This window comes from Mus pahari, chromosome 1, assembly GCF_900095145.1.
Source record: "Mus pahari chromosome 1, PAHARI_EIJ_v1.1, whole genome shotgun sequence".
Taxonomy (NCBI): Eukaryota; Metazoa; Chordata; class Mammalia; order Rodentia; family Muridae; genus Mus; species Mus pahari.
In genome coordinates this window covers 100,093,690-100,106,694 of record NC_034590.1, presented here as the reverse complement: position 1 = coordinate 100,106,694, position 13,005 = coordinate 100,093,690, and the positions used below count along the sequence as shown (strand labels likewise).

General features: G+C 47.8%; 1 protein-coding gene across 1 annotated transcript in view; it reads right to left on the bottom strand.

Moving 5' to 3' along the window:
* Positions 1-13,005, bottom strand: part of Tacc2 (transforming acidic coiled-coil containing protein 2) — a 208,097-nt gene that overhangs the window by 103,451 nt on the left and 91,641 nt on the right. The window contains exon 6 of the mRNA XM_029535953.1: positions 1,452-1,577. Within this exon, the coding sequence (XP_029391813.1) occupies positions 1,452-1,577 (126 nt within the window). The remainder of the gene's footprint in view (positions 1-1,451; positions 1,578-13,005) is intronic.

Below are 13,005 nucleotides of genomic sequence, written 5' to 3'. Positions count from 1 at the left end.
CCTGCCTCTGCCTCCCAAGTGCTGGAATTAAAGGTGTGCACCACCACCGCCCGGCCAAACCGCCTCTTTCCCGCCAGCCTAGCAATGCTTTCCTCCTGCACAAATGTTCACGCTCCTCTGGCTTCTCTTTATTTGAATGTTTCCCTGTTCTTTGGCTCCCGCCTCCTGACTGCTCCGTGCCCAGGTCCCAGCTGTCCTTCCTCTGAGAGATAAAGTCAGGAAACTGGCCAAGTCATCAGCACCAAGAGCATCCATGCTTACTTCCGCCCCTTCCTGCATCCTGTGGTCACTCACTCATAGTTGATGTTGTAAGTGACATCTGCCAGGAATGGGGTCAGGAGCATGGCTAGGCAGCACAATAGACCTGTCTCAGCATGGCTGCCATAGGGCCTGAGCCTGTTGACATTTTGCAGCCTTGGTCTGTACCCCTGTGAGATGCAGTTGGAATATTACTCCATCATCCATGGCTCTTGAGAGGATCTACAGATCATCACGAGATGGCACACACAGCCTGTGTCCTAGGCAAAAAGAGGTCTGGGACAAGCTGTTTTTAAAAGGATGGTCCCTGGATAGAGAGGGGACCTCAGAAGGGCAGGTCACACCCCCTGCTGGATTCTGTAGTCTTCTATTTCTGTTTCCCCTATGGGCACCAAGTTACCAGCTGTTCTACAGTCCCATTGCTATACCTTCCCTGATGCAATGGACTGTACCCCGCAAACTGTGAGCCAAAATGATGGACTGTACCCGCAAACTGTGAGCCAAAATAAGTCCTCTGCCCTGGGAATTGCTTTTTTTTTTTTTTTTTTTGTTAAAGCAACAAGAAACATAACTACTGAAGAGACCCCCTGTATTAGTATGAATGTACACTATGTAATTACTTATATAAAGAGGTGTGTACCTGTGTGCCTGTGTGTGTGTGTGTGTGTGTGTGTGTGCGTGTGTGTTTACCAAGTCTCAAGTCTGGTCTAAATGTAAATGCCTCAGGCAAAAGGGAAGTGAGGCTGATTGTAGGCCAAGTACGGAGTGGCAAAAGCCTGGGGTACGAAGGGCAAGGAAGAAGGGATTGCAGGAGACAATAAGACAGAAGGCTGGGCTGAGGGCTGGTTCCTGAGAGCTGAGGAGCCTGGCTCCCCTTCCCATGCTCTGCTGACTCCTCTGTCCTCTGATCATCACCCAAAGACAAAAGAAAACAAGAAGCTGGCCCCGCTAGTGTCCCAGGCAGCCACCAGGTACCTGTCCCAAAACAGCACATGCACTTTCCCTGGTGGGTTTCCAGTGTCCTATCAGAGTATAACCAATGCCACAGGAAGAGGCTAAGCCCTGGCACACACCTGCTGTGCTTAGAGCAGGAATACAGACACTTCAAAGTGAGAGGGTGTATGGGACGAGGGATGAGGAGGAACACCCACGGGGCCTGGGCTCAGCCAGACCCAGCCGTGCTTCTACTGTACCTCTGGACTGTCAGATGTGTAGACACTGAGCTGACAGTATCACCATGGTGGGAAGAGTCAGCTAAGGGTGGGTGTCCCAGGTCAGCAGGAGCAGCTGGCTGGATGACATCATCAGTTCCAGGGATGCTACAGAGGGGAAACAATGGAGGAAAAAAAAAAAAGTCAAGTAACTCAGAAAGTTCCCAGAAGGTGCAAGTGTATCTTAACATCTGGCTCTGGACAGGGCTCACACTCTTTCTGTAGAAGGAAGGAGATGTCTGTGCTTCTTACAGATGGGCCATAGATGGTGCTGGTCCGGGGGGTGGGGGTGGGTCTATCCCTGGCTACCGACAAGTAAGACAGAAACCTGTAGGAGGAGGTTAGCATTTATAGATGCCGCCACAGACAGGAGTCAAGCAACCCCTTTGGGGCGCTGTTTTTTTTTTTTTTTTTTTTTTTTTTTTTTTTTTTTTTTTTTTTTTTTTTTTTTTTTTTTTTTATCACCACTTAGAAACAAAGGCACAGACAGGTTGAGTAACCCAAGCCTGACCTCAACAGCCACCCTCTCCATCACCACAGCAGGCTGGGCACCAAAGGTGGTGGAGGAGGAAGAAGAGAACAGCAAATGGCCACTGGTGCGGGCAGCCATTGCTATATTAAAAAACCATGCTCGGGAAGGAGCTTGACGTTCTGCAGGACAGCGAAAGGTCACTGTAATTGGAGCATAGACAAAGGAGGGGCTGTGGAGCGGAGAAAGGGACAGGAGGCAGATCACAAGACCAGGTGGACAAACAAGGGCTTGGCTTTAAGCCAAAGGATTAATCGGAGGCTTCTGAATGTTCAGCCACCAACCTGGGCCCTTGGCTCACACATGAGTGACAAAGAGTGGGCACAGGGGATTTTCTAAAACTACCTTCTAAATACCAGCGGACAGGCCCATGTGTGCCCACACATTACCATTCTCTATGGGTCCCACCCACCATTCCAGTTCCCCTTGGGCAGATGCTAGTGCCCCATGGCTACCACAAGGGGCAGGGAGGTCAGAGAAGAAGAGAAGAAAAAAGGGAGCCAGCACGGAGGGGGAGGAATGGCCAGGATGCTAGGGAGCTTTGGTAGATTACAACTTGGAGACTCCTAAATTATGGACATGATCAACTTTCTAAATATTAAATAGTTAGAGAAGGGGCTGGTGAGACGGCTCAGCGGTTAAGAGCACCAACTGCTCTTTTAGAGGTCCTGAGTTCAAATCCCAGCAACTACATGGTAGCTCACAACCATCCTTAACAAGAAACAAATAAAGAACCTATGGGCCAGAGTGAGCAGGGGCAGGAGCAAAAGGGAGAAAGGGAAGGGGAAAATAAATTTAAAAAGAAGGAAGAGGAGGAGGAAGAGGAAGAAGAGGAGGAAGAAGGAGAAGGGAGGAGGAGAGGATGAGGATGAGGAGGAGGAGGAGGAGGAGGAGTTGTTAGAGATGAAATACAGCACAGAAGTTTTGGCAGCACACACAGAGAGCATCATAAAATACTCTGCCTCCTTTGACATACCATGGTCTTTCCAAGGTGGCAATTTTAAGAAATGATAAAGGGGCTGGAGAGATGGCTCAGCAGGTAAGAGCACTGACTGCTCTCCGAAAGTCCTGAGTTCAAATCCCAGCAACCACGTGGTGGCTCACAACCTCCATAATGAGATCTGATGCCCTCTTTTGGAGTGTCTGAAGACATCTAGTAGTCAAAATGCCCAACAGCACAAACAGTCTATCAGATGAAGGCACAGCCACAAAACAAATTCATTTACCAGGGTTTAAGAATACTGGTAGAGGTTTACATATCTAGGTGGAAATATTACCGTTATTAACCGAAAACTTTGAAAAAAAATCAACTATGGCCTCATAATTGAGCTTTGCATGTCTGTGTGCAGCAATGCAAGTAACAAGTCTGAATGAGCCAGCAAGCAAGGTACAATCTATGCCAAGGCACTAGCAGTATAATTCCTTTTCTCAAGTTGAGTGAGTGTTTTATCTTGGTCACAAATTTGATATCTATTTTCTTTTCTTTCTTTCTTTCTTTCCATCCTAAATTTTGCGCCCCCCATTCCCTGCTTGGAGAGTTCCTCCCCCACCCCCATATTTTCTAATTCTTTAAAATAAATGTTAATTATATTATTATTCATTTTATGTGCATGTGTGCATACATGTGGTGGTGAGAACGCAGCTTGTAGTGTGGGTCCTGCTTTCTACGGCTAAGCCATCCCATTGGCCCTGTTTTTTGGTTCCATGTTGAATGAATACCACTAGTATAAGCAATATAAACAAGAAAATATATTTATAAAATATTTTTAAGTGTCAGGGAACAACTTTGCTCCCTGTGTTACTGAAGGTTTTGTGACGTGGGTGCCATTAGAGCTACACCACTTCTGGGGTTCATGCTGTCTTCTCTGAGGACTCGCCCACCTCTTTCTAAAGCAGAAACACACCCACATTCATTCATTAGGCATCACCAAAGAAAATGAAGGACCAAGAGAGAAGTTTCCAAAAACAGACATCCACCTACACAGATGGTGACATGACATTTTTCAGGGACTACTGACACTTCCCTAAGTTTTCTGAACATAAATACTTTCTGGATGACATTTTCACGAATATCCTCTTCAGCTCTGATGTTAGTGAGCAAAAATGCTATTACACTCACAAAGTAACTGTCAATGATGTTAAGAGGGTTGGAGCCCAGAGCAGCCCCACCTTGGGATTTCTGCCAAGTGACTCCTTGGGACTTTAGCTTTTCTATCTGTGAGAGTGAGGGCCTGGGCTGGGCCATCACACAGGGCTCCTCGATCTAGTCACATACCTTATTCCTGCTTACTAACTCACCTCCCTCTTCCTACTGTGTGTGCACATCTCTGCTTTGATATGCTACAGACTAAAGACCCGAGAACAATGTGCCCAACAAGCATTAACAAGCTTCCAGTAATGGTCTAACAATCTCTTGTACAAAATAAAAATCACGATTTGAAATGTTCATATATGTGCATCTACAATAAGCTGAACCATAGGCAGTTGCTAAATATCTGTGCATGTGTGTATGTGTACAGGCACACGTCTATCAAATTCACAGTGTACCACCAGCTCTGAGACCTTCCTGGCTTGCTTCCTGGTGATCCAGTTAAGCTTCAGACAGCTTTGGATGGAACTAAGCTGATTTCTGGACAGTTAGAGAGCTTCTTATAAAATAGTTCTTCAGGGACTGGAGAGATGATGGCTCAGTGGTTAAGAGCGCCACTGGCTGCTCTTGCAGAGGACCTGATTTTGTTCCCAGCACCCACCTGGGTAGCCTGCAACCATGTGTAATTCCAGTTCCAGGGAATTCAATGCCCTCTTCTGACCTCTGTAGGCACCAGGCACCAATGTGGTATATGCACATGCATGCAGGCAAAATACTTATACACATAAAATAAAATAAAAATCTAAAACATTCCTTCGGCAGATCTCTGTGAGTTCCAAGGCCTGGTCTATTTAGTAAGTTCCAGGAGAGTAAGGGCTATATAAAGAGATTCTGTTTCCAAAGATCTTTTTTCCTAATAAAAAAAATACCATTTCTTCCCAGAGCTACCACCTGAAGCTATGAAAGCTTCCTAAATTCTCCTAGTGGTAACACTGAGTCTCGAATGGCTGAAATATTTTTCAGGGAGTACATTCTGGTTAGATTTCAACCACCAGCTGCTATCACCAGCTGCTGGGCCAGCCCTGCAAACCTTGGCAGCAAAAGTTAAGTGGTGGCCGGAATGTGCGGGGAGCTTTTTATCAACAAGTGCTTTTCCACAAGCACTGGGAAGCGCCAACACAGAGTCTGAGGTGGCAAGGACCCTGCTTCCAAGAGGAGGGTACCTGTGTTCTAGTGTGAGAGGGCCAATCTTGGGCTCCACATTCCATAGTCTATTCGGGCCCATCATGATCCCTGTGGGCAGGAGTGAATCACATGGGACCATACGCTCCAGGTTGACAGGCTAATCCGGAGCAAGGTAAATTCAAAATCCAAAGAAGAGTGTCTCAGGTGTGATATCTTAGAGTGTTAGGCGGCTCTAACATGCCCAGAGACTGCCGGTCTGTAGAGTGTTTTCACAGTCAGTAACTGCTGTGGGAGAGCTCTGTTTCTCTCAACATTCTAGAGGCAGAGTCTGGGGTCTGATGGGAATCCTTCTCCAGGCTCAGAGTTTGTGTCGATTCATCTGGTGGAAGGGGGCAGGGAACTCTCTCTGGTTCCTTTCATATAACACTAATCCCATTCACGAAAAGTTCACCCTTATGCCTACCGGCCTCCCCAAGTCCCCATCTCCTAATGCCACCAACCACCCTTAAGCCTTCAGGTCTGTGCAGGCTCGTTTTATGTCACCTTGATACAAATGCCATGGCTAGGAGGGAGTCTCGATTGAAAACCATGCTTCCATAAGCCTGGGCAGTAGGCAAGCCTGTAGAGAACTTTCACAGTCCATAATTGATGTGAAAGAACCCAGCCCATTGTGAATGGGGCCGTTCCTGGGCTGATGGTCTCAATCTAACCAGGCTGAACAAACCCTGTGGAGCAGGCCAGTAAGCAGAACTCCTCCTTGGGCTCCGCATCAGCTCCTGCCTTCAGGTCCCCTCCCCGTTTGAGTTCCTCCTGTCATGGCTCTCCTCAAAGGTCTATGACTCAGGATATGTAAAGCAATTAACCTGTCTTCCCAAGTTGCTTTCATATATGGTACTGTTTCATCAGTGATAGTAACCCTAACTAAAACAGAGTCTCAACATACGACTTCCGGAAGACACAGTCAGACCCTATTAAGGGGTACCAGAGGAACACATTGTCACAGGAATACAGGATTCCTGTTGGCCAGAGTGATCTAAGTGAAGTTCTAGGAATATTCTAGGAATAGCTGAGACAAGCCCTCTGTGTGCAAAGATTCCTGCAAACCAACGACAGTTTCTCAGGCTGGAAGGCCACTAGTGTGAGGCTCCATCCTCAGCGCCACACAACCAAGGAAGTTTCCTCCCTTTCTCCCTCTCTGTGTGGTTACAAAACCACTGGCCTTCCTTCTCTTCCTCAGAGGAGAAGGGTGGTGTGGAGAAAGCTGGCCAAGGACAACAACGGCAAAGCCAGGCCCGGTGTCCTGAGGAAGTCGTCAGCACAGGGAGAAGGGCCAAGAAACAGGAACAGCAAGATCAAAGGCAGCACAAGCCAGGCTCTCATGAGAAGAGGATCTGCGTGTACAAAATGCGATTGGGCTGGATGAAAAAGAAACAGACAGGGCTAGGTCAGAGACTATCGGTTAAGCTGGAATAGAGGCAGAGAGGTGTGTATGCATGTGCATGCATGTGAGTCCCAGTGTAGACAGAAGCACATATTCATCCTATTTCCCAGCTCCCTCTTGAGAAAGGTTCTGTCAAAAGGATGTAACCTCAAAGGGGCAGCCATTAGCCAAGCCTTGGGTTATTTGGACCTCAAAAAGGAATATATGGGACCTGGAGAGTGGCTCAGTGGTTAAAAGCACTAGTTGTTCTTCCAGAGAACCAAGGTTCAATTCCTAGCACCCACATGGCAGCTCATAATGAGTTGTAACTCTTGTCTCTTGGGATCCAAGGGCCTCTGAGGGAACTGTATATACATATGCATGGTCATACACGTAGGCAAAACACCCATACACACAGGATAAATGCTACAAAAAAGTAACAAAAGAACATAGCGAAAGTAATGAATCACAATCCATGGAGTTAACGTAATGATGGATGTATCCACACGGACTGAAATGATGACAAGGAGAAAGGAAGGCCTTCCAGTGTCTGGTGCTTAGGAGGAAACAAAGATGCATCCACTAAGGACCCATCATAAAGGAGGTGAGTGCAAGCTAGGCAGGGGCCATGGGAGGACGCTAAGGCAAGGGCATGGAGGCATAAAGAAGCAAGCGGCCATCTGATCGCTAAGCATCTTCTACCAAATACCATGTGATCACAAAATAAAAAGTGATAACTCTGTAGTGGAGAGGTCTGGCAGGCTCTGGCTTTGCCAGGTACTCCTGCCACCATTACAAAGGCCCAGTTTTGCTTCTGTAGATTAGTCTGCTCACAGACGGGCACAGGATGACAGGCTTTCCACATCACGAAACATCTGTGCTCTTCAAGGTCATGGGAAACTGGGAAAGGGCAAGGCAGGATTCTAGACTGAAAGAGAGTAGGTGGTGGGACACAGGGTCCAGTGTAGCACTGCACCCTTGACCTGCTGGGACATGGTTAGAGGTGGTGATGCTGAGTGGATTCTGAGGACTGAAGACTGCTCCCCCGATGGATGGTTGCACTGGCGTCATGCCAGAGGGTGCTGTTATCTAGGGACACGCATGCCGGAACTCTCAAGGATTTGGGCTTTAGGTTTGGGAAGGGGCGACTTCGTGCAAGTTAATCTTGAATGACTCAGAGAGGAATAGGAACAGAGATACATCTATAGATAGAGTGACTGGCAGAACCTACATGGGAAAATATCAGTACACTGTTCTCACAGCTGTTCTGAACTGGCAATCAATGTGTGCAGCAACAGTTAAACAAGGCCTTCCAGCGGCACCCTGCACCATCGAGGAGCTTGGTCTGGCTCTGGCAGGCCGCATGGGCTCTGAGGAGAGCAGGGAGGTTAAGGTGGACAGCTGAGGCTAGGTTCCGAAAGGCCTCAGAAGGTCAGGAGATAAGGCATGAACCTATAGTCTTGAGGTGATAAGAGTGTCAACAGAGCCATCCGCAGGCAAGTGGCGGGACATTTCAAAACTGACAGTCATGCAGCTACAGAGAATAACCAAAGAGACGAATCTCTAGTGAGAGGGCCCCAGTAAGAGCTCTGGAACTATTTAGGAACCAGATAAGGCTGGACAGCATGCACGCCACTGCAGAGGAGGGGGGCTTCCAGGTGTCCACCCAGGATTTCGGGACAGAGGGAGCAATCAGGGGCCATCTGTGATTTGATCACTGAATGACTTGGCTTTAACTACAAGCCTCACACATAAACTTAGGACTTCCTGCGTCATTAGTGACTTATCTTTAACAAGGATTTGAGATTCTTTATTTGTTTACTTATTTATTTATCTCTAAAGGAAGTCTAGTGAACTTAAATAAGCTTACATCATTCCGACTAATAGCATAAACTAGGGTTCCCTGGAGTTTGGGATGTTGTTATTGGCATCGCTACTTTTTTCTTTTATAAACTGTTTCCTTTTCTTCTGAGACAGAATCTCCCATAGTCCAGGCTGGCCTTAAATTACCCACGTGGAGTAGGATGACCTCACCTAGAACTCCTGGTCCTCCTGCCTCCACCTCCAGCCTGTTGGGACTACAGGCAGGGGCTATGAAGCCAGGGTTCTGCAACTGGGGATTAAACGGAGGGTTTTGTGTGTTCTAGGCAAGCACTGTACCAACCATGCTCCACACGGCCAGGTCTCTGGTTCGGAAGTAGTCCTTCTTCTTTTTCCCCATGTAAGCTAAGAAACCTACTTTATTTTCTAAATGCTAGTCTCACCATGTTAGCCAGACTAGTCCAATTATCATGCCAAGGCCTCTAACTAGCTGGGACCGTGGGTGTGGGGCACAATGTTAGCTAGTGTAGAACTTGATAAACTCAAGGCTGGGCTCCCCAGAAACTGTACACTGCACTGTAGGGAACCCCGGAAGTCACCGCTGCCAGCTCTGTGCAGCTCACCTCTGTTGTGTGAAGTTTTGGAAGACATGTCAGAGCTCAGCAGAATGGAAACTTCTCTGATTGTGACTCTCCTACACAAGCTATAGGCAATACACAAGTTGTAGGCTAGCTATAGACTAGCAATACACAAGTTGTAGGCTAGCTATAGACTAGCAATACACAAGTTGTAGGCTAGCTATAGACTAGCAATACACAAGCTGTAGGCTAGCTATAGACTAGCAATACACAGCAGGCAGAGGGAAGGCGTCATGACACCTGGAGTCTACCCTGGGAGTGTCCTTCCCAGAGCGTTCCTGAGAATCCTGATCAAATATGTCCATTGGGGAACAAAGCAGACAGGCCCTTATTCTGCTTCTGCTGGTAATCACTAATGTAGGCTCTGGGCAAGCCAGGCTGGGCTTTCTTTGTCTGGATCTAGTAGGTGAGAGTGGATTGAGTATGGCCTGGCATTCCTGAGCACCAGGCACAAGCAGAGTTGATTCCTAGACCAGCAAGATCAAGTTGCCTAAGGTCAGACAGGGCACAAGGCTGTGATGGTTAAGGTATTTGACCAAGATCTAGGAATGCTTGTTTTACTGTTGCTAACACTCTAATATATATGAACTTGGTAACAGATTAACCTAAACATAAGAGCCTCATTCATAAGAACAGCTACTTGCCACGCCTGTGTGGGGAGCATCCCACACTCTCAGGCTCCCTTTGCAAGGATAAAGAACACTATCAAGCTGAAGCCAAGGGCACAGGAGTCCAGAAATCTTACAGTCAGCCAGGAGGCCTGGCCAGAGGGAGGAAACAGGATGAAGGTGCCTCCCACAGGGCTCGAGGGAAAGTGGCTGGTGGGATGACTCTGAGGCAGAGTACAGACAAACACTTCCAATCCCAGATAAGCAAGTCCAGCAAGGCAAAGACTTGGCTTTTGGTTAAAACAAAAGGAAATACTCTTTTAAGAGGAAAAAAAATGTGTACAGTATTTCAGGGCTTTGCCAAATGTGATCTGTAATTCCCCTGACAAAAGGACAGCCATATTGCCTAATAGAAGATAGAAGAGGAGACCAGGTCTTGGGAGTGTGGACCTCTCACTGCTGACCCTAAAGTCCTTCAGGTGCCCAGGCTGTCTTCTGGAATCTTCCCTGGGAAAGAGCACAGCCCAGACTGGAGCACTGGCACAGCTCAGGAGGGGTGCAGGAAGCCATGGGACCTCTGAGGGGACAGGAAGAAACAAAACAGCCGATCCAGGAGGGAACTTGGACCATCAGCAACCAAAAAGGGAACATTGCCCTTCACTACCTCAATCCAGGACACAGAAGTAAGTGTATGGGAATGAATGAATGAATGAATGAATGAACCAAGAAGGCTGTACAGCCCCAGGGAGCCATAGCCTGTGAAGGCTGATATAATGCAGTGTTTGGCACACAATTCAAGTAAAACTTCTACTCATTTCAACTCTGACCTGCGCTTTTCATTTCTTATAAGGTCTCAACTGTTTTTTTTAAAGCCTCAAATTTATTTTTCCTACTCCTGGGCTTCAGTACTGGGTCTTTGCTGATGAAGAAATAAAAGGCCTGACATAACCCCTCTTGGGAGACAAAGACTGCAGGGCCTTAGTCAGAACCATTCCTCTGCAATAAAGAGCAGTGCAGCCTTAGGGCAGGTCTACCCAAAGCTCAGTCTCCTGTCTGCCACCCAGGCAACAGTCAGACTCATTAGGGGCAGTCCTGAGATCATCTCTCCAGTAGGGTGCCGGACCAGTGGGATGCATTCAAGAGAGGAAAGTACCATCAACATAACCGCAGCAGGTCCACACTCCCTCCTTCCTCCCCACAGGGTGTGCCTCCCCCGATATACACACTTCTCCTTCTCCCAGACTGTGTGGACACCAGTAGCATGGGGATCAAGAATGGACACAGCACAGACGGTAGCAAGTGATGGGACAAATGTTGACAAGAACACAGGATGTGCTAGGCACGGTGCAGACATGTCTTCACAAAGAGCAAGCAAGGTCAGCCTCTGGTGATGGCTGGAATACGGTTCATCTCGTAACCTCAAGCTGAAGTGCAATCCCCGCCAAGACATAGTTAAAGGTGGCACCAGGTGGCACCTGTAAGGGCTAATTAAAGCTCTGCCCTCAGGAGTGGATTAATCCATTTATGCACCTAATGGATTAATGGATTATCTTGAGAATGGATCTGTTATAAAAGCCAGTCTGGCTGGGTCTCCCAGTCTCCTGTCATGTGATGCTCTGTACTGGTTTGTTCCTTTGGCAAGGAGAAGGCTGTCACCAGATGTATCCCTTTGACCTCAAATGGAGCCACTAATCAAAATAAACCTTTTTTTTTTTTCCTTTGTAATTCAGTCTGTGTCATTAACTGTTCGTTACTGTATCATTAACAGAGAATGAGCTAAGGCATCTCGCCACCCTAACCCACACTGGACATTTCATCTGCTCCAACTCCAGATCTGAGATCTCAGCCCCCAGGTCACGCAGGGTTTGGTGGTCTCAGGCAGAATTTAGTGACATGAAGTAGAGAAGAATCAACTGGGGGCCACCCTCCAGGAAGTCTGAGCAGTGGACCAGGGGAGGCCTTTGTTCTCCCAGGGCCCCAGGCATCCCCTCCCCCCCCCTCCCCCCGACAATATGAAGGTTTGGACTGTTTGGTCTTGAGGTGCCTATCTAATCCAAAGTCAGGGTGATCAGAAACCCACAGTCCCTTGAGGCACAGCTTCCTGGCCTAGCTGAAAAATGACGGGGTGGGGGTGAGTGGGGGAGGCAGGCCATAGGCAGTACCCACATGTTGGACCAACCCCAGGAGTGAGTACTAAAATGGGAGGCAGAGGCTGACCTGCGGGCTCAGCTCTGGCCACCCAGGATACCTTGGTAACGGAAGGCAGGACATCAGATGGCAGGAAGCCTTCAAACATACAACTTAACCATCTCTCAAAACCCTGCTATTATTGTCCCCACGCCTTCCCGGTTAGTAAATTCAGGGCTGGGTATCATGGCGAGCTCAGGTAAGAACTTACTCTCAGGATAAGAGAGAGTAGCCATGTTTTTCAAAAGACTAAGAAATAAACCCTTCTATGTGCTATGAGCTACACAGTCAGGTGAGTAACAACATAGGTGCTCCTGATCAAAGCAGCACAGAGCCAGGGTCATTCATAGATTGCAGAGTGGGCCAGCCCTCCAGGTCAGGCATCCAAATGCACCAAATACACAGGTCCATTGCTTCTCCTGAGGTCATTTATAGACTGCAGAGTGGGCCAGCTCTCCAGGTCAGCACACCACCTGTGGCTGCTGTACCAGCACACCAAATACACAGGTCCATTGCTTCTCCTGATATACAGGCATAGAATTCAAAGGGAAGAGTCACTGGGAACTGGGTAGAGTAGGCAAGGACTTCAAGTGGAGCCCAGGGTAAAGCTCTGAACCTAGCTGGGCTATTTACTAGCCATGTGTAATCTTAGGCAAGCTCATTAAATCCTTATGACCCTGTTTCTGAAACTGAAACATAAGGATGAAACACATCATCTGAAAAAAAAATCAAGAAAAGGCACTGGGCACACAGCTTAACAAGGAGAGTGTCTGCCTAGCAGGTGCAGAGCCCTGAGATCCATCCCCAGCACAGCAGAAACTGAACCAGTAGCACAGGCTAATCCCAGCGCTGGGGGCTGAGGGGAAGAAGGCAAGAGGAATAAGGATTTAAGGTCATCCTCTGCTACACAGTGAGTCAGGGGCTAGCCTAAGCTAGTTGACTCTGTCTCAAAAAACCAAAACAATGTGAAAAGGAATAAGAACAAAAAATATATATAAAGTCATAGAAACAAAAATAGAATGGTGACTGTCAGATAGTGGAGGAGGGAGGGGGTGGGGG